The sequence below is a fragment of the Phaseolus vulgaris genome, chromosome 5 (genome assembly GCF_051622355.1).
Source record: "Phaseolus vulgaris cultivar YP4 chromosome 5, ASM5162235v1, whole genome shotgun sequence".
NCBI classification, from domain to species: domain Eukaryota; kingdom Viridiplantae; phylum Streptophyta; class Magnoliopsida; order Fabales; family Fabaceae; genus Phaseolus; species Phaseolus vulgaris.
This window is the reverse complement of record NC_143502.1, coordinates 6,946,617-6,969,147: the sequence shown is the minus strand read 5'-3', so window position 1 is coordinate 6,969,147 and position 22,531 is coordinate 6,946,617. Positions and strand designations below refer to the sequence as shown.

Genomic DNA, 22,531 nt, shown 5'->3' with positions numbered 1-22,531 from the left:
AGGTTAATTCTATAAGATGGGATTTGAAGTGATAAAGAGAGACATTCATCTCTTGAGTTTAGTAATAAGTACCTAATGTATCTTCAAGCTAAGTACATAAAACTCCTATAGGATATACAATAATAAAGTTGTTTTTACCAGTTTCACGCTTAACCGAGTGGATATGAAATACAATCACTTTGAACGTATTTATGTGTATGATAAACTTCTATTAGTATGCATCACAAAGAGATTTGTTATGACCTAGTGTTTGTGTATTGTCTTTGGTGTAGAGTTTTTCAACATATATTTTTTAATTTACGATGGCATTGTTATAGTCCTTTCGTTGAGTAAAGGGGCATGGTTAATTTGTTCAACTATGATGACCATATATACTCTTAAAGAGTAGGTTATGCGTGTTTCAAAATCTTTGAATATTACAAAGTGGACTTTAAGCCTAATTCAACCCCATAAAACCGGCTCATGGGGATTGCGGTTTGCACCCACTTATATACAATGAAATACTCTAATCTCTAGTCGATGTGGGATCTCCAACATTGAAGTTTATGAGATTGCTCTTTCAAACTTGTAGACAATTTTCTTGTGCATCCAAAATAATAAGTCATTTGTTGAGATCTTGATCGTTTAACACTTCATACTCTTGTTATTTCATGTTGATTCATTTTATGCTTCTTTGTAAGATGTCCAAACCTTGGGTTATGATGAGGTTCAACTTTTAGAATTAGGGATTAGATTTATCAAACAAAACTAGAAAGGGTGAAGTTCATGTTGGTCTTCCTTAAGTTCTTAATTTTGGTAAAACACTCAGTCTTTAGGGTCAAAAATAGTCGCATGCTTCATGGTTCTAGAAGTTACTTAGGGCAAGAAACTTTACCTATCCCACTAAACCAAACACTTTGCCCAAAATGTACCCAACACGCTCTAGAATTTTGAACCACTAAGGAATGTTTATATGATATGAGATGGTTTTTCTTTGAAAGATAAAAGTTGAAATTAAGACGACGATTATGTTTCCTTTGGCAAATCGAATTGGACATAAACATGGCATTGTGCATCCTTAATTGCAATTGACCATTTTTCTGTGTTGAGATGCTTCGATTATTGTGTATTAAATGTTTTGTCATTTTACCATAAATACCCTTTAATGCATCTTATATTTCCTAATGATTACTTCATTGAATTATTTCTCTGTACAAATTTCAACAAACACATTAGTACTACACAAATGATTTCATTTTCTTGTCAAACTCATTTAAATAAGTTTTTGCATTATCAATACAAACAAAGGATCTAATAGTTCAAACGATTATGATTTCATCTAAGGGCATTTGATTACATATGGGGACATACACTTTGTGTCCTTTGTGTATTCCTATCATCCAACGGTGATCGTCAATATTTGTTTGTGGCCACCTCTTATGCATCATTTCTGCAATAGAAATAATGAATTCTTTGGTACCTAGATTTTCCCGAGTCCTTTCTTATAGCATTAGTAGACTTTCCCTTGTGTCTACACTTGAAACTAAAGTGTCCATGTTTACTATAATGAGAAAAAGGAGCTCCTTAATATTTTAAAAAACATTATGACCTTTTCTATTTTAGATATCATAGTCTAAACCAAACTTACCTAACTCATGTGTGGAAATTGAAAATAAAAGATTTAGAGCTTTAGAGCTCTGTCAAAACTTCTCAAAATCATGCTTATAACATGTAATTTTTTATTCAAATATTTTCATTTCCTTTATGTTTGTGTTATAGTATGCTCCAAGACTAATACTTTCTCATTAACTACAGTTTTATCTCTCCTTAAGTTCTTTACTTTACCATAAGCAAGGTTTTAAATTTTTGCTTTGATTTTAAATACTAGTCAGATATAGAATTGTAGCTGTTAAAATGATCCTCACAGAATAGATCATCGTCATTTTCATAATCACACAATGAATTATTTCTGCAGGCTAATTTCTTGCCTTTATCACTAATTGAATTTTTGTCTTATCCTTTCAGGCTGATGGCTCTGGACTTGCTTCATATGTATGAAAATTGTTCACTTATATTACAGTTATTTTATAAATCGTACTCATAATACTTCATGTGTATAAATTCTTTTAATAGTGCATTGCATAAAACTCAACTGGCAAATTGCCCAATTCATTGATTTAATTCATAACTTGCTTGCAGTCGGAAATTAGACAAAAACTACAAATGCAATCTCGCATCGTTCGGAGGAGTGTAATGAATTCAACTTTCCCATAGTTTACATTTGTGTTCATATTTTTGTGTGTATATACTTTAGAGCATAGAAGGCTCAACTGAATAGAGTCCATCCAAATAATCATTCTGAACGCTGTAGGATGTGAAGTGGCTTCAAACAATCACCTCTCTCCCAATTCTTGTGAAGGGTGTGCTGACTGCTGAGGATAGTAAGGATAACCAAAGCTGTATTCATGTGTTCATCCTCTTTCAATATTTTACTAATACCTTCTCTTGAACATGGCAGCAAGGATAGCTATACAAAGTGGTGCAGCTGGAATTATAGTGTCCAACCATGGAGCTAGACAACTTGACTATGTTCCAGCCACCATATCAGCATTAGAAGAGGTACATCAACTTAAGTAACCATCTTAGTCACCATGAAACTTCAACACACTCATTTTAAACTGTTATATGCATTTCTGTTGTGGAAACTTAGGTTGTCAAAGCTGCTGAAGGTCGTCTTCCTGTATTTCTGGATGGTGGAGTTCGTCGTGGAACTGATGTCTTCAAGGCATTGGCACTAGGTGCCTCTGGCATATTTGTGAGTACTTCATTTCTCCTTTTTGGAATGAAACAAAATTCTTAGTCCATTTCATTTCTCTCAAATTTAGGAGGGAATCATAAATTTCTCCAATCTCCATTATATTTTTCATTCTTAATTTTTTTTATCAATCCAAATCGTAGAATGTAATACCATCATATATATTTCATTGCTGATAAAGAAAAAATTCGTATTTCATTCTTTTCCATTCTATTTGTTTCCACCTATACAAACATAACCCAAATAATAACAAATTAATCAACATTATATGTATCCTTATTATAGAATTAGCTATTTGTTTAGTCATTATTTTAAAAAAAATATTAGTTAGGATAACTTCATTAAGCATTAAACTCAAAGTCGTGATTAATTTTGTTTGAAAATTTGAATGACCAATAATTATTTTTTTTAATTATGATTTTAATGTCATTTATAGTATTGCTTTAAAGGTAATTTATAGTATAGATGTTATAAGATAATAGATTTATTGAAAAATCTAATGTGGGACTATATATTAATATTCTATCCTCCATTTAAAAACTGCAATAGTGAAATAAAATATTTTTTATTTTACAATTTGGTATCAGAGCTATACCTAGCATAATTAATAATCTAACACTGTCCCGATTAACAAAAACAACAAACTATGACAATTGGAGCATCCTAATGAAAGTCCTTCTTAAATCTCAAGATTCTATGAAGGTGGTTCAAGAAAGTTTAGAAGAACCAGAAAAAACCACAAGGATACTCGAGGACCCAAAAAAAATGTTGAAACAGACTCGATCAAAAGATAAGGCAACTTTATACACGTTGTATCGAGTTGTTGATGAGTCAATTTTTAAAAGATTGCTAGTGCATCAACTTCAAAGGAAGCTTGGGAAATTTTGGAAAAGGTATTCAAGGGTTTCGTCTGAGTTAAACAAATGTGTCTTCAAACTTTACGAGGTTAGTTGGAGGCCATGAAGATGAATGATTCAGAAGATGTATCTAGTTACATTACTCGTGTGTAAACGGTTGCCAATCACTCCAATGCAGTGGAGGAACTCTTATGGATGCAAGGGTTGTGGAGAAAATTCTTTAGTACTGACTCGATAACTTTGAAAGTGTTGTATGTGCAATTAAAGAGTCATGAAATTTTGAAGGAATGACCATTGATGATCTCATAAGTTCTCTTACAAACAAGAATGACCATCGAGGAATGAAATAAGAAAAAGAAACAAGAAGTCTTAGAGGAATCCTTACAAACAAAGATGACCATCGAGGAAGACAAGGTGATGTATATGCAACATAACCGTGGAAAAGGATGTAGACGCAGAGGTCACGATTTTGGGCGCAACGGAGTTCGTGGTTGTGGACATAACAATGAAGAGAGAAGTTAAACTAACCAACAAAAGTGGCGTGGATGATGCCACGGTCGTGGAAGAGGTGGTCGTTCAAATAATCCAAATGTTGAATGTTACAACTGCAAATATATATATATATATATATATATATATATATATATGAACATTACACAAAGGATTGTTATGCTGAGAAGAAAGTGGAAAAGGCAAAAATTTAGTCGAGAAAGATGAGACAAAAGATGAAGGAATTCTCATGATGGCTAATAAAGGTATCACTCTGGATAGTGACATGGTATAATATTTGGACATTGTTGCTAGTAATCATATGTACGGACACAAACACCTCTTTCTTGATATACAAGAGATATAAGATGAACATGTGTCTTTTGGATACTCAACAAAGATTCCAGTCAAAGACCGGGGAAACATTTTTTTCCCAAAAGGATGGAGAAGAAGATACTATGGAGGACGTCTAATATGCACCTGACTTGAAAAGTAATATTCTTAATATGGGATAATTATTGAAGAATGGATGTTTGGTTTTCATGAAAGACCGAATGTTGCACTTGAGGGACAAAAAGGATAAAGTGCTTGTACATGCGGAGATGTCAAAGAATCGGATGTTCAAACTCAACTTAAAAAATATACAAGAGAGATGTTTGCAAGTCAACATGGAGGAAAAACATGGTTATGGCATTTACGATTTTAACACTTACACTACAATGGGCTAAAAGATGGTCCATGGATTACCGGACATGGACTATATCAACAAATTTTGTGAAGGTTATGTATTTGGTAAGCAAGTAAGGACAAGTTTTAAAAAGAAGGTAGAATATCGTGCAAGGAGATGTCTTGTGTTGGTTCATACTGACATATGTGGCCCAATCACTCCCAAGTCTATTAGTGATAAAATTTATTTCATTACTTTTATTGTCGACTATACAAGGAAAATTTGGGTTTATTTTTTGAAGGAAAAATCAGAAGTATTTGAGGTGTTCAAGAAATTTAAGGCGGTGGTGGAGAAGATAACCAATTTATACATAAAGGCTTTATGGTCAGATAAAGGCCAAGAGTACATGTCAATCCCTTTCCCAAACTATTGTGAGAAGCAAGGTATCAAAAGATTCTTAACAACATATTCACCTCAACAAAATGGCATTATAGAAGAAAAAAACAATATTTTATAGGTTCGATCCATCTTAAAGAGCAAAAGCATGCCGAAGGAATTTTAGGCAGAAGTCGTGCAATGTGTTGTATATATGCAAAAACGATGTTCCCGTACAAAATTAGTGAATCAAACACCACAAGAAGTCTGGAGCGGTCATAGACCAACAGTATCACACCTTAAAGTGTTTGGTAGCGTGGACTAAGCACATGTACCAAATCCAAGAAGAACCAAACTTGATGATAAGATTAAGAAATATGTGCTAAATTGGGTATGACGAGAAGACAAAGGCTTTTAAGTTGTTTGATCCCATTGATAAAAACATGATTGTGAGTCAAGATGTACAAGTGAATGAATAAAGCACGTGGGTCTGGAAGAATCAAATGGAGGTAAAACAAGGAGAGTCATTGAGTGTTGCACCAATAAATACGCCAATAATTTCTCCAGATCATGAGGAAGAAGAAGAGCCACACCAACCTAAGATGCAGAGCCTACAAGACCTATATGACTCAACTGATGAAGTGCATTTGATTTTCTTATTACAGATTCAGACACCATTGAATTTGAGGAAGCAGTAAGAGACAAGAAATGGAAAGTTGCAATGGATGAAGAGATAAAAGCAATTGAAAGAAATGGAACGTGGGACTTGGTAGAGTTTCGAAAAGGATATAAACCCATAGGTGTAAAATGTTTGTACAAGAAAAAGATGAATCCCCAAAGGAAGATTGAAAGGTACAAGGCACGCCTAGTTGCAAAAGGGTACAAACAAAAGGCAAAAATGGAGACAATTCAACTTCTTTTGTCTCTTATTGCTCAACTTGAGTGACCAATCTATCAAATAGATGTGAAATCCGCATTTTTAAATGGAGTCCTTGAAGAATACATTTATGTAGACCAATCGCTTGGGTACAAGAAATCTAGAAAGGAGAGTAAAGTGTTGAAGTTGAAGAAAACATTATATGGTTTAAAGTAAGCGCCACGTGCTTGGAACACCCGAATTGATACTTACTTCAAAAGAATAAATTTTTACAATGTCCTTATGAGCATGCACGGTATGTAAAGAAAGTATAAGGTAATTTATTTTTTGTTTCTCTTTATGTTGATGATCTTATTTTCATGGGGAATAATGAGAAGATAGTTGAATATTTTAAAGAAGTTATCAAGTGAGAGTTTGAAATGACAAACTTAGGATTGATGAAGTATTTTCTTGGCCTTGAAATTAAAGAAGGAGATTTGGAATTTTTGTGTCTCAAGAAGCATATGCGAAGGATATTTTGAAGAAAAGCAAGATGGAAGATTGTAATTCGGTAACAACGCCACTGAAGCTCAGTATGAAATTCTCTAAATTTGAGGGAGGAGACCAAGTGAATACCGCAGTTTAGTTTAGTAGGGAGACTATGACATCTCACATGTACAAGGTCAGAAATTACGTATAGTGTTGGCATAGTAAGTTGATTCATGGAGGATCCAAGATGCTTGCACCTAAAAGCTATTAAAAGAATTCTTCAATACATTCAAGGAACAAAATCACTTGGGCTATTCTACTCAAAGACAAATGAATTTAAGTTGGTTGGATACTCTGATAGTGATTGGTGTGGAGATGTAGATGATTAGAAACGTACGGTAGGATATGTGTTCTACGTGGGGAATACAAAACTTTCACATGGCTGTCAAAGAAGTTGCCAATTGTAACTTTTTCAACATGTGAGGTGGAATATGTTGCAACATATTGGTGTCTGTGTCACACGATTTGGTTAAGAAATTTATTATGTGGGTTAAATTGGCAACAATTTGAGGCAATCAAAATATGAGTAGATAGAAAATCAGCTATTGAATTGGAAAAGAATCCTATTTATCATGAGAGGAGTAAGCATATTGATGCTTATTTTCATTTTATTAGTAGGGAATATCGAAAGAATGGAGAAGTAAAAATAATGCATGTTGCAAGGTATGACCAAGTAGCAGACATTTTGACAAAGACTTTGCCAACAACTCTGTTTGAAAAATAAAAATTGAAAGAGATGATTAGAATGAAAAATATGAAAGGTTTGAGTTTAAGGGAGGAATTTGTTAAGCATTAAACTCAAAGTCGTCATTAGTTTTGTTTGGAAATTTAAATGGTCAATAATTATTACTTTTAATTCTGATTTTTAATGTCATTTATAGTATTGCTTTAAATGTAATTTATAATATAGATGTTATGAGAGAACAGATGAATTGAAAAGTCTAATACGAGACTATATAGTAATATTCTATTCTCCATTTAAAAAAAAATCAGCAGTGAAATAAAATATATTTTATGTTCACAAAGTTGTATATAGTATTGGAACAACATATCACTAAAAAAAATATAATATTAGATAACAACCATACACCATTAGAAGGTGTTTTTTTTTTTATATTAGCAATAAAACCAAACTTATCTTTTATACTAAAATTTGTAATTTTATCATAAAAAAATATGAAATAAGGTTAATATTTAAAGTAAGGATCATAAAAATTGTTTAGTTTTCATTTTTTTATGGGCACTAATGTTTCAACACAATATTTAATATTTGAATGCAAACTTTGATTACTACGTAAGATTCATGCAGGAGCACTAAATAATGTGAATCAGTATGGGACAAAAAAAATAAAACAGAGGTTATTAGTGGTATTAATATGTTATCATAAGCATACAAATTGTGGCAACAACTAACAAGCTTTGTTTTATATTAGATTGGACGCCCTGTGGTGTTCTCCTTGGCTGCTGAAAAGTGTTGCAGATGCTACATGAAGAGTTTGAGCTAACCATGGCTTTGAGTGGTTGTCGTTCACTAAAGGAAATCATTCGTGATCACATTGTGGCTGATTGGGACCAGCCTCGCACTCATCCTCACACCCGTGCGTTATTGTGAAAAACTTGTTCCTTAATTCAGTCAAGTTTGTATTAAACATTAAACTCAAAACCATCAGTTATATTTTAATTGTCATTTATAGCATAACATTTATGAGACTATATATTGATATCATACTCTCCATTTGAAAATACAACAATGAAATAAAAGTATATTCTCTATTCACAAATTGGTATCAGAGCTGCTATGGTAAGTGTAACCAATAATCTGTCACTACCTCAACTAACAAAGATGGCGAATTGTGAAAATTGGGTCATCCAAATGAAAGCCCTTTGGGAGGTGGTTCAAAAAGGTTTTGAAGAACCGGAAAATACCATAGGATACTCAACGACCCAAAATAAAACATTGAAAGAGACACAATCAAAAGATAAGGCACCTTTGTACATGTTGTATCGAGTTGTTGATGAGTCACTTTTTGAGAAGATTGGTAGTGCCTCAACTTAAAAAAAACATGGGACATTTTGGAAAAAGGTGTTCAAGGGTTTCGTTCGAGTTAAACAAACGTGTCTTCAAACTCTACAAGGTGAGTTAGAGGTCATGAAAATGATGTATTCGCAAGTTGTATCTAGTTACATTACTCGTGTGCAAACGATAGCCAGAAAAATTCAAAAGCAATGGAGAAACTCTCACGAATGAAAGGTTCATGGAGAAAATTCTTCAATCTTTGACCGATGACTTTTAAAATGTTGTATATGCAATCGAGGAATCAAGAAATTTTGAAGAAATGGCAATTGGTGACCTCGCGGGTTCTCTTGAAGGACACGAACAATTAAAGAAGAAAAGGAAATAAGAAGTCTTAGAGGAAACCATACAAATAAAAATGACCATCAATGAAGACAACGTGATGTATGCGCAACATAACCAAAGGGGCGATTTTGGAAACAACAATGAAGAGATGATGGTTCTTCAAATCGTCCAAATGTTGAATGTTACAACTGTGAAAAATATGGACATTACGCAAATGATTGTTATGCCAAGAAAAAAGTGGAAGAAAGCGCAAATTTAGTTGAGGAAGATGAGACAAAAGATAAAGGAATTATGAGGATGGCCAATGAAGGCATCACTCTAAATAGTGACATGGTATGGTATGTTGCTAGTAATCATATGTACGGGCACAAACACCTCTTTATTGTTATAGAAGAGATAGAAGATGGACATGTGTCTTTTGGAGACTCAACTAAGGTTCTAGTCAAAGGTCGGGGAAAATATGATTTTCCCAAAATGATGGAAAAGAAGGTACTATGGAGGACATTTATTTTGTAACTGACTTGAAAAGTAATATTCTTAATATGGGATAATTATTGGAGAAAGGTTGTTTGGTTTTCATAAAAGACCGAATTTGCTCTTGAAGGACAAAATTGGACGAGTGCTCGCACACGTGGAGATGACAAAGAATCAAATGTTCAAACTCAACTTAAAGAATATCTTGTCAGAGAAGTCCTCTGTGATGCAAAAATTGAGCTTGATGGTTTAAGAGTGAAATTAAGTAGCTAGGAAGAATTTTTCGATTTACTGAATAATGAAAAGCACAATCTTTTTTAATAAAAGGAGTGTCCTGGTATCTGAATTGGAGAGTGTTGAAGCAAAACTAGGTAACATGGAAAGAAGGTTTACAAAATTGGAAGAAAAATATGTTGATATGGGGAAAGACAAAGAAAGTAAAGTCAGTCAAGTAGAAGAGGTCCATTTTCTGTTTTTGGCACAAAAAGAGAAGGAAAATGAATTACAATCCAAATTTAAAGCCCTTGAAGCTATCAACAAATTGAGGAGAAACCAAAGACCAATGAACCATAGGCCAATGACAAGTATCTGCCATCTTTTGTTATTGTTGATGAGAGTGGGAACTTGTTGGTCCAATAGTCGATGGTGATGTTATTGTTACATTAAATTTTTGAGCTAATCATATCATGATTGCGAAGTCTCTTGAATATGAAAATTTTGACAAATTTGATAAAGTTTATGTTCTAAAAAGTCTAGTATGTTGGAATGCTTCAATATCTTCGTCACATGATAGCGAGGAAGAATGATGGAGGACCGTCTTCACTTCCAAGCCACCATACACTCAGCTAAGAGTAGAAGGCCAACCACAAAAAAATGCAGAAGAAATCTCTGCCTTAGCTTGTACAAATTTTCAAAAGTAGAGTAGTATTTTCTTTTGGCTTTGTATTTCTAAAATAGGTTAAAAAAAAATCAAAGCACTCTATAAACCTTCACTGGTTATCCTCTAAACTCCTAACGTTCAACCGAGAGTGGATATGAAATACAATAACTCCTTGTCAAGATTCTAACTTCACACAAATGTGAAAGATTATACAAGTTAAGCAAACTCTTTTACAAGCCATCTAGTGCATGAAGCTTCATAAACAAAAGAAGCTTTTTAAAGAAGAAAAAAATAAAGCTTTTGCACGTATTTATGTGCACGATAAGCTTTTATTAGTAGGTGTCAAAGATATTCGTGTTGACCTAGTGTTTATGTGTTGTAGATCTTTTCAACGTATATGTTTGAATTTAGGATGACACTATTATACTTCTTTCATTGAGTAAAGGGGCATGGTTAATTTGGGCCACTATGATGACCATATATATATATAGTCCTAATGGTAAGGTAGGCTGTGTGTGTTTAAGAATCTTTAAGGTTTGTGAGTTTGCTCTTTTAAACTTGTAGAAAATTTTCTTGTACATCCACAAAACTTCATATGGGTTTGAACCCTACTAATAGGTCTACTAGAGACCAGAAATTGTATAAAAAAAGAACAAAAGAAACATTTTTCTCTTTTCATGGAAATACTATTGAATTCATGTGTTGAGATCTGGACCGTTTAACATTTCATGCTCTTATCATTTCTTGTTGAGAAATTTGATGCTTCATTAAAAGATTTTCAACCTTGGGTTATGATGAGGTTCAACTTTAAGAATTAGGGATTGTAATTATAAAAAAAAAGTAGAAAGGTTGAAATTCTTAGTGGTTTTCCTTAAGTTCTTAATTCCATTTGGTAAACAAATGGTTCTAAAATGTCTTTAGGCCAAAACTAGTCATATGCTTCATGGTTCTAAAATTTCCTTATTAGGAAACTTTACCCATCCCACTAAACTTAACACTTTGCCTAGAGAATACCTAGCACGCTCAAAGTTTGAACCCCTTAGGAATGCTTTTGTGATATGAGATGATTTTTATTTGAAAGATGAAAGTTGAAATCGAGACGATGGTTATGTTTCCTTTGGTGACTTGGACGTAAACATGGCATTGTGCATCCTTCATTTCAATCAACCGTTTTTCTACGTTGAGATGCTTTGATTATTGTACATTAAAGGTTTTGTCATTTCACCATAAATGCCCTTTAATGCATGATATTTCCTAATGATTACTTAACAGGTTGTTACTTTGTACAAACTTCAACAAACACATTAGTACCACACAAATGATTTCATTGTTTGGTCAAAGTCATTTAAATAAGTTTTTGCATTATCAATACAAATAAAGGATCTAACATTTCAGAGGATTATGATTTCATCTAAAGGCATTTGATTACATTTGGGAAAATACATTTTTTGTCCTTTGTGTATTCCTATCATCCAATGGTGATTGTCAATCTTTGTTTGTTGCCACCTCTTGTTCATAATTCCTACAATAGAAATAATGAATTCCTTTGGTACCAATATTTTCTTCGGCCCTTTATTATAGCATTAAAAGACTTTCCCTTGTGTCTACACTTGACACTAAAGTATCCATGTTTACTACAATGTGAAAAATGAGCTCCTTAATCTTTTCAAAAACATATGTAATGATCTTTTCTATTTTGGATATCATAGTCTAAACCAAACTTATCTAACTTATGTGTGGAAGTTGAAAAAGAAGATTTAGAGATTTAGAGCATTGTGAAAACTTCTCAAAATCATGCTTACAACATGTAATTTTTTCCTCCAATATTTTCATTTTTCTACATCTAACGCTATAGTCTGTTCCAAGACTAATACTTTTTCATTTAATTGCAATTTTTCTCTATTAAGTCCTAAATTTTTCAAGAAGTAGGGGTTTAAATTTTTTCTTTAATTTAAAATACTAGTTAGATATAGAATTATAGTTGTTAAGAATATCCTCATAGGAGAGATCATCGCCATTTTCGTCATCAAACAATAAGCATGAAGAATCAGAGGCTGGAAAAATATCAGAGAAGGGGTTAGAATTTACCTTTTCGTCTATGTCAACTATTCGACATAGATTTATCTTCTCTTCTTTTGACTTAAAGTCAGAACTTGAGTTTGACTGACCCCCTATATTTTCCTTATAGTTGATCTCTAAGGAGTCCATTTCTCCTTGCAAATCTTCTTATATTCTTCTTTTGATAGAGTGCAAATTAAATTATACCTAGCTTGTCATTGATTTGCATTTAATAAACTTTTGTTCATTCTTCCTTTGGGATCTTGATCTCTATATCTCCTTTGGCTATTATATACCATAATCGATATCGTCTAAACATGATGTACATTTCCATCCTGTCTTTGCAATAGAAGTAGTATTCTCCCAAGAATACTAGAGGCCTTGCAATGGATACTCTCATAGTTATCATTTATTGTGTCATGCAAAGTAAAAATGATAAACAGAAAGATAAATACACAACAGACTATGTTTAGTTTTTAATCAAAAAAATTGAGTTCCATTGAGCAAACTAATGTTGCAAAGTAAAAACAGTTTTCTTTGGGCTTGTAGTCATTCTTGGCTAACCCCTTGAGTATTATTTGAGCTTATAACTACTCTTGGCTAACTCCTTGAGTATTTTTTTTACCGTAATCAGTCTTAGCTAAAACAAGTATTCTTTGGACCAAATCACTCCTGACTAAAACAAGTAATTTTTTTATAATGTATTGCTCTTGGTTAAAATGGGTGTTCTTTGGAACATGACCACTCATTGCTAAAATTGAGTAATATTTGAACAACAACCATTCCTGACTAATAACTAAGTATTCTTTGTTGAACAACCACTCCTAACAAAGATAAATAAGTTATTTGAATAGTGATCATTAGATCAATGAGTTGCTCACTAGAAAGGGATATTGTCTTTCGACGTATACAATGTATATGCACTCTTTTGTAGTTTTTTAAGTGAACGAGAATAATGTTCCTTATGAAATTTTTGGGGCACAAAATATTTGGACAAACTTTCAGCACTATGCAATGTGGTCTTTCATGTTCTTCTTCTTAATGAATGACTTTAAATAAGCAATGAAGAATATAGTTGTTCCAAATCCATTTCAGACCATTAAGTAGCTTCAATTCACTTGAATGTTGTTCTTGCAACTAATGAACTTGATTGTGAAGAATGAATTAAATGCATTTCATGCAACATTACTTGCTCTTTTTTACTTCACACAACATCCTTGATAGTTGAAAGTATTTATATCCCTAGGTTGCATATCCTTTTACATAAAAACATGGTAAAAATGCACACCGTACAAGGAAAATGATTGGACTACAGTTGACATATGTTTATATTGGGGATTTGTTGAAGAAAGTAGTTTTAGCTCTTCATTCAAGAGATCATTCATGTAACTTATGTTTAAATGGATCTTCTTGGAAAATGAAATCAATTGATATTCCATCCAACATATAATAAACATATAAAAATTTGTGTAGTACGAGGTTAACTTAGATATATGTGTGTATTATTTGAGCATATCCATGCTCTATTAGATGTAAAAGAAGACAACATAGTGTTGTATCATCTGACAAACAAAACACTTGAGTCTTACATTATTTGTTGCGGAACTAAAAACTATTGTATCATAGACGAAGCATGACCATATTTTGCACTTAGTTGTTTTCAACACTTAATCAAAATCACAAGTGTTGGACTTTTTCGTAGCACAATACTTCTCAACAATCAAGCTCATCAGATGATAAAAGAAAAGTGAAGATATTTAAATGAGTTCAAAGCTACTCAACGACCAAAAAAAGGATTGTAATAGCTACAATTTTCAAGTGCCCATATAAAGATATTCTTTGATGAGAAGAATAAGAAGTTATGTCATTATTTGTAAGTGCAAAAGTGCTGCCAAATTTGCTTTGTGCCTTTAGAAGAACATTGTTTGTGTTCATTAGAAAACTAGGAGAGAGTGTTTATCCTTGTAATCATCAAAAAAATGCATTCCTAATAAACAAAACCTATGATATTTTTATCACATCTTAAGACTATCTTTTGTATTAGCCAAGAGTGAGTGTGATTCAAACAATACTTAATTTTAGACAAAAGTGATTGTGGTTCAAACAATATTCACTTTTAGCCAAGAGTGGGTGTGATTCAAACAATACTCAATTTTAGCCCAGAGTGGTTGTGTTTCAAAGATTACTAAATTTTAGATAGGAGTGGTTGCAATTCAAACAATACTCAGTTTTAGCCAGGAGTCGTTGCATTTCAAAGAATAATAAATTTTAGCCAAAAGTGACTTAGTTCTAAAAAATACTTGGGTTTTTAGCTAGGAGTGGCTGAGTCAAAAAATACTTGGGTTTTAGTAAAGAGTACTTGAGTTCAAATAGTACTTGCTTTGTACTTCATAGTATTAGTCCGCTTAGTGGAACTTGATTTGTTAGTAAAAATTTGAACATAGTCTACGCTATCAAATAAACTAATATAAAAATATTGAATAATCTTTCTTTCCTTAATATATTACACTGATTGTTATTTCAGTTATGTTGATTAAAGAATAAGAGTTTTCTCAAAAATATTTTTTAGAACTCATTGATAGATCGTTTCTCATACACATTGTTGTTTGACTATAAACTATTAGATGATTCTTTGAAAAAATGTTTTAAAAAGATTTTAAAAACAAAATTCAACCATCTTTTCGTGTATTTTCCTGTTTTCTATAAATACTCTATTGTATTTTGTATCATTAGTTTGTCCTATAAAATTTGATTATTTGAACAAGAACTAAATGTAGTTAGTGTTATTGATGAACAATATGAAAATATCCAATATAAATTCTTCTTTTCCTTAAACTTATTTAAATTACATATTACTAAAACAAAAGAAGGAGAATATTTTTAACATAATTTTTAAAAATGTTTTTATAGATCGTTTGTCATATTAAAAACTTGCATCTATCAACACAATTTAAAATAAAAAAAAATTGACACTTAGTTCAACATTCCTATTCCTATGTATTTGATATGTTATTTATAATTATGACTAGTTATAGTTTTTTCATGTTTAAAACATATGTATTTGTGATAAAAAAAATTTAGTGATTTTATTTCCACTGTTCATAATTATGATACTTATTGTTAAATAAGAAAAGAGAAATCATAAATGTGATTTTGGCAATTGATAAAAAGTGTCAAAGTATAATTTTGAACATAGATTTTTTAGTGTTATTTGATAACCAGTCGTGCTTTATAGTGATAAATGTAACCATCAAATCCTATTTTAAGAGGATACCACCATTGTGTCATCCATTTTCATCCAGATATTTAAAACTTTGTTCCTAATAAAATAAGTAAAAAATGTTTAAAAAATATATAATTGAAAAAAATATATATCTTCTTTTAAAGTTTGTTCTCTTTTGAAGAAAATAAAAATGGGTCAAGAGGATGCTAGTTTTGAAAATAAAGAGAGAAAAGAGAAAATTAAAATTAAAAATATCCTATTTTACTCTTCATCCCCATTATTTCTCTTCGCGCAACCCCTAACTCATCTAGCTCATTACTCTTCGCACCCCCTGTTTCACTTCGTGACCCCTAGCCCATCTCACTTATTACTCTTTACACACCCTTATTCCTCTATGTGCACCCCTAACTCATCTCGCTTATTACTCTTCGTAGCCCCATTTTTCTCTCAGATTTCCCCTCTCTCTCAATAGCTTTCAGTTTTTCTGCCCACCTATCTTGATACAACTCTTGATATCAACACACCCTTACTAACAAGACTTCTCCCACTCTTCCTCACACACAGATTCTCTCATTCTCACTTCATTCTTCTCCAACCTCACACTCAAGATTCACTCTCATCCTCTTTCATTCACACATCCGCCGTCCACTCCAACGCTTAATCGTTTGCACCTCCAACCATCCCAACAGCTCATCCAGCATCGCTCAATGATGAAATGATGTGTTTCTTTTATTTGGGTTGCATATATGTGTATTGGGCCGCTCATCAGCTTTAGGCCCATTTCCATTTCATTTTGTTTTTTTCGAGTGTTTTATATCAACACTGCCAGAGAATCTGTAATTGGGATTTTGACAAAATAATAAAAGATTCTTTCTATCTTTCTCTCGCTTATTCTCTGCCTCTGTTTCTCTAATCCCTTCTCATCTTCTAGGGTTCCTTTCCCTATCACTCTACCTCTGTTCTTTGTTTTTTGCCTTCTGTTTTTGGTTGATTTCTTGTATTGCAGAGAGAATCCTAGCAGAACCGCACCGCCGCATCACCACTACAGGAAACACCACTCTCTATGGCCTCTTCTATTATGGTATCAGAGCTCTTCATTTGAAGAGCTCTGCTATGCACTCTGATATTGTTTTCATTCTGGTTTTAGTTCTTGATTCTTTTTTTTATATATTCCTCTTGTTTTCTTGGTTTTCAATCGTACCTTTTCTTTCCTCTCCTTTTTTCTGTTTTTTTTTTCGTCACATTGTGTTTGAAGTTTTGTTCTTCTTTGCTCCGCAGTCATGGCAGAAGCGGCGAAAGAGACATCTGACGAAACCTATCTTTCTCTACATCTTAATGAGAATCCTGGAATCAGCTTGGTATCACCCGTTCTGGATTCGACAAACTATCATTCCTGGAGGAGGTCAGTCATGACGGCCTTGAGTGCGAAAAATAAACTAGAGTTTGTTCTGGGCACGCATCCCTGCCCAGCTAAGAATCATTCTACTTATGCCGCGTGGAACCGCTGTAATAACATGGTGGTATCGTGGCTGGTGCATTCCGTCTCAGTCCCGATAAGGAAGAGCATTATTTGGATGGATTCAACTGTTGATGTGTGGAACAATCTCAAAACTAGGTATTCCCAAGGTAGTCTTTCTAGAATTTCTAATCTGCAAATGGAAGCTGCTACCCTTTGTCAGGGAGACCAATCTATCACTGATTACTTTACTAAACTTCGCATTATTTGGGATGAAATTGAGAATTTTAGACCTAACCCGATATGTGCTTGTAAGACAAATTGTTCTTGTTATTGTGTTGTTATGACTCTTCTGAATCAGAGGAAGCTTGAAGATCAGGCAACGCAGTTTCTCAGAGGGTTAAATGAGCAGTATCACAATATCAAGTCTCACGTTCTATTGATGGAACCTATCCCTCCCATATCAAAGATTTTTTCTCTGGTGGTACAACAAGAACATCATTTGGTTAGTAATACTTTGGTCACTAGTATCAACAATGTTGTTAGCAATATTAGTATCAACCGCAACCCTGGTTCTGCTAGTTCTGCCTCTGTTATCTGTAACTTTTGTGGTAAGATAGGGCACACTGAAAAAGTTTGTTTTCGAAAGAATGGATTTCCAAATAAAGACAGTAGAATATACAAAAATAACAGTAATAAGAAAATCTGCACTCATTGTGGCATAAGTGGTCATACTGTTGAGAGTTGCTACAAGAAACATGGTTATCCTCCTGGATATAAATTTTCCAATGGTGGAAAACCCAGTCAAATTAATAGTATTGTGTCTACTGATGATGTTTCTTCTGAAAATTGTCTAAAAGGACAGGAAGAGGGCAACATTACCCTCACTCCCTTGCAGTACCAGATCCTTTCCGACATATTCAAGCAAAATAAGAGTGTTGTTGATAACAAAAGCAAGATCAATCCGGCACAAGTGAATCAAGTGGGATCTCTCTCCACCCATTCAGCTCACCAAGTGACGGATCAATCTAATTCTTCAACAGGTAATCTCCCTCTCAAAATTAATTCTTACTGGGTCTTAGACTCAGGAGCTACTGATCATGTATGTGTTTCTTTATCTAATTTTGCCTCATATAAATCTATTAAACCTGTCCCTATAAATCTGCCAAATGGCCATCATGTTTTGGCTAAATACTCTGTCACTGTTGTCTTTAGTAAAAGGTTTTACTTAAGAAATGTCTTGTATGTACCTCACTTTGCTTTTAATTTGATATCTGTCTCAAAAATTACTTCTGACTTGGATTACAGATTAATTTTCTCTTCAAATAAATGTGAAATACAGGACAATGTTACCAACGAGAGGATTGGTACAGTTAAGACCACAGATGACCTGTATATTCTTGATTCTGCTGTTGTTTGTAATTCTAGGCTCAAAATTGTTGCCTCTTCTTACAGTACCACTGATAAAGACCATAATCTGTGGCACAATAGAATGGGTCATATTTCTGATGAAAGATTACTTGTTTTGAGAACTCAATTTCCGTTTATTACTGCTGACAAAACCCATGTATGTGATACTTGCCATAGAGCAAAACAAAAGAGATTGTGCTTTCCTTTGAGTAGTTCTCGTACTAATTGCTGTTTTGAATTACTTCATATGGATATTTGGGGTCCATGTTCTATTTCTTCTATGTATGGTCATGAATATTTTTTAACTATTGTTGATGATTTTTCACGTTTTACTTGGCTTATTCCCATGGTCACTAAATCTGAAACTAGAACTCACATTGAAAATTTCATTGCATATGTTAAAAATCAGTTTGAAAACAATGTCAAAATAATTCGTACTGATAATGGACAAGAATTTGCCATGAAATCTTTTTTCTCCTCTAAAGGTATTATTCACCAAACTACTTGTGTTGAGACACCCGAACAAAACGGTGTGGCTAAGAGGAAACATCAGCATATACTAAATGTAACTCGTGCTCTTATTTTTCAAGCAAACTTGCCTCCTATATTTTGGAATTTTGCTACTTTACATGTTTTTTTTATAAACTGCACTCTGACTCCTTTATTAGAGAATAAATCTCCTTATGAGAAACTGCATGCTAAATCATATGATCTAACTGCTCTTCGCGTGTTTGGATGCCTTTGTTATTCTAGTACTATCACTTCTAACAGAAGAAGCTTTGATGCACGTGCTGTTTCTGGAGTGTTCTTGGGTTTCTGGCCTCATACCAAAGGCTATGTTTTTTTAAATCTTAAAAATCACAAAATTGAGGTCTCAAGACATGTAATATTTCATGAACATCAAATTTCCTATAAATTGAATGTTGATAATAATGAAAGACCCAACAACTTATCCCTTCCAATTCCCCATAATTATGTTTTTACTGATGATTTTATTCATGATGATTCTCTTGATAACACTAAGGAAAGTCTGGTGACTGGTAATACTGAATTTATTGGAAATAATGACATTTATGATCAATCTGGTGATTCCTTTGAACCTGATGACCTTGCTAATGAGGCACAATTCACTCCCACTGAAGAATAACCTGATACCACTCTAAGAAGGTCAACCCGTCAGAGGAAAATGCCAATGTACCTACATGATTTTCATACCTCATCCACACATACAAATAATGTAAGTACAAAATACCCTATCTCTAACTTTGTCTCTTATAAATCTTTGTCTACAACTTTTAAAAAATTTGTTTTTTCTGTCTCATCACATATGGAGCCGCAATCCTATGTGGAAGCATCAAAGCACCCATGCTGGCAGCAAGCCATGAAAGAGGAGCTAGAAGCGCTTGAAACCAATCACACATGGGTCATTACTTCTCTCCCTCCAGGTCAGACTGCCATTGGCTGCAGATGGATATATAAAATAAAAAGGAAATTTGATGGTACCATAGAGAGGTACAAAGCCCGTCTTTTTGCCAAGGTCTACACGCAGTTAGAAGGACTTGATTTCCTGGAAACCTTTGCACCCGTTGCCAAGCTCACTACACTTCGCCTGTTACTTGCTCTTGCTGCGGCACAAAATTGGGTATTGAAGCAACTAGACGTCAACAATGCTTTCCTACATGGAGACCTTGTTGAGACTGTCTACATGAAACCTCCACCAGGTCTTCTTCTTCCTAACAACACTCATGTTTGCAAATTACAACGTTCTTTGTATGGGCTTCGACAAGCGGGAAGGCAATGGTATGCAAAACTATCTAATTTTTTGTTGTCTCATAATTATATCTTGTCCACTGCTGATAACTCTCTGTTCTTAAAACATAAAGGCACTAACATCACTGCTCTTCTTGTGTATGTGGATGATATTGTACTCACTGGAAATGATACTGAGGAAATTGCCCGCATTACAAATCTGCTGGACCAACAGTTCAAAGTAAAAAATCTTGGAGACCTCACCTACTTCTTGGGCCTTGAGGTGGCACGCAACTCAACAGGTATTCATCTCTGTCAGAGAAAATATACTCTGGATCTGTTGAATGATGCTGGTATGTTGGACTGTGCACCCATGCCTACTCCTATGCTCCACTCTTCTCGGCTCTCTCCAACCCAAGGTGCTCCCTTGTCTGATACAGACGCATTTGCCTACCGTCGCCTCATTGGTCGTCTTCTCTATCTCACAAACACAAGACCTGATATTACCTTTAGTGTGAACAACCTTAGTCAATTTGTAACTGCACCAACTAAAGACCATCAACAAGCTGTTTTTCGGGTTCTGCGGTATCTAAAATCTGCACCAGGATCGGGTATATTCTTCCTCTCTTCTAATTTCATTAAATTAAAGTGTTTTAGTGATTCTGACTGGGCAACATGTCCTACTACAAGAAAATCCATTACTGGATTTTCAATATTTTTAGGCAACTCTCTCATTGCATGGAAATCCAAGAAGCAGCAAACTATCTCCAGAAGTTCCTCAGAAGCAGAGTACAGGGCCATGGCAGCTACAACATGTGAAATCCAGTGGTTAATGTACCTTCTACAAGATTTTCGGATTACCAGTGCTCAACCTGCAGTTCTCTATTGTGACAACCAATCTACAATCCAAATAGCCAACAATCCAGTCATCCATGAGCGTACCAAACATATAGAGATTGACTGCCATATTGTTCATGAAAAGGTTGCAGCTGGTCTTCTCAAACTTCTTCCCGTTTCCTCCTCCATGCAGGTTGCGGACATCCTAACCAAACCGCTTCCCCACAACATCTTTACCTTATTACATACCAAGCTGGGAATGAAGAACATCTATTCCCAGCTTGAGGGGGGCTGATGAAATGATGTGTTTCTTTTATTTGGGCTGCATATATGTGTATTGGGCCGCTCATCAGCTTTAGGCCCATTTCTGTTTCCTTTTGTTTTTTTCGAGTGTTTTATATCAACACTGCCAGAGAATCTGTAATTGGGATTTTGACAAAATAATAAAAGATTCTTTTTATCTTTCTCTCGCTTATTCTCTGCCTCTGTTTCTCTAATCCCTTCTCATCTTCTAGGGTTCCTTTCCCTATCACTCTACCTCTGTTCTTTGTTTTTTGCCTTCTGTTTTTGGTTGATTTCTTGTGTTGCAGAGAGAATCCTAGCAAAACCGCACCGCCGCATCACCACTATAGGAAACACCACTCTCTATGGCCTCTTCTATTACTCAATGCCGCCACCTAATTATAGCAGCTCCGTCATGTCCTCTACCACCGCTCAAGCAACCAAGACAGAGGCATCAGCTTCCAACCTCACTCTCTCACACGGTTTCTTTTTTTCTCTTTTCTTCACACCCTCACACTCACCTCTGACGTTGGAGGCAAATTGACAAAAATGGTGCAATTTGATAACCCAATTACAAAAATAGGTAAAAGCAGAAAAAAAATAAAAAAATAGGCATTTTGCTACATCAAGTCCCTAATGCAATGTACCAAATTAATTAAACTCATTAATCTTTCATTTTGTCTGGGGTATGGGTCGGGAGTCGGATCAGGATTGGGTAAGTTAATTAACTTAAACGTGTTTGGATTAGGGATTTGTGGGAATTTGAGAGAGTAGATGTGCAAGGTTGGTTGGATTGAGAGATGTTAGAGTGGATTTGTAATGATGGTTTATTGAAGTTTGTGAGTGATCTACTTGTTGTTATGATGGAATTTAGAATTTTTTTAAAAGTGTAAAATGTAAGTTTAAAAATTTACCCTTATTTTAAAAAATATTTTAATAATAAATTATGATATATTTTTGTGTAAATTTGAGTTTACTAAATTTTTGCAAATTATTTTCAATATTTTCATAAAAAAATGAGTTACTAAACATTGAAAGATTGAATGTTGTGATAAAAATAATATTCTCAAAGCATAAAACAATTATATTTAATAAAAAATATGATTTATTTATTTTATAATTCGTCTCTGAGGTAGCATGTGTAAGGGTTTGGTAGTAAATTGCTTAGATCTTACATGGACAACATCTTCAATGAAAAATGAGGGTCACTCGCTCC

The 22,531-nt window shown here is 33.8% G+C and overlaps 1 protein-coding gene and 1 pseudogene across 2 annotated transcripts; both read left to right on the top strand.

Moving 5' to 3' along the window:
- Window positions 1-462: 462 nt before the first annotated feature.
- On the top strand, window positions 463-8,199 carry LOC137833896 (glycolate oxidase 1-like; annotated as a pseudogene). The gene is made up of 7 exons (XR_016521233.1): window positions 463-474; window positions 2,005-2,031; window positions 2,179-2,229; window positions 2,351-2,420; window positions 2,498-2,598; window positions 2,690-2,794; window positions 8,021-8,199. The product of XR_016521233.1 is annotated as a glycolate oxidase 1-like (transcript).
- An 8,662-nt stretch (window positions 8,200-16,861) lies between these two features.
- On the top strand, window positions 16,862-19,594 carry LOC150027452 (uncharacterized). The gene has a single exon (XM_090302853.1). The coding sequence runs from the start codon at window positions 16,862-16,864 to the stop codon at window positions 19,592-19,594; it is 2,733 nt and encodes a 910-aa protein (XP_090158979.1).
- Window positions 19,595-22,531: the final 2,937 nt, after the last annotated feature.

Bases quoted from the DNA above. Each gene is read 5' to 3' on its own strand.
- LOC150027452 (XM_090302853.1), top strand. From the start codon at position 16,862: ATGGCAGAAGCGGCGAAAGAGACATCTGACGAAACCTATCTTTCTCTA.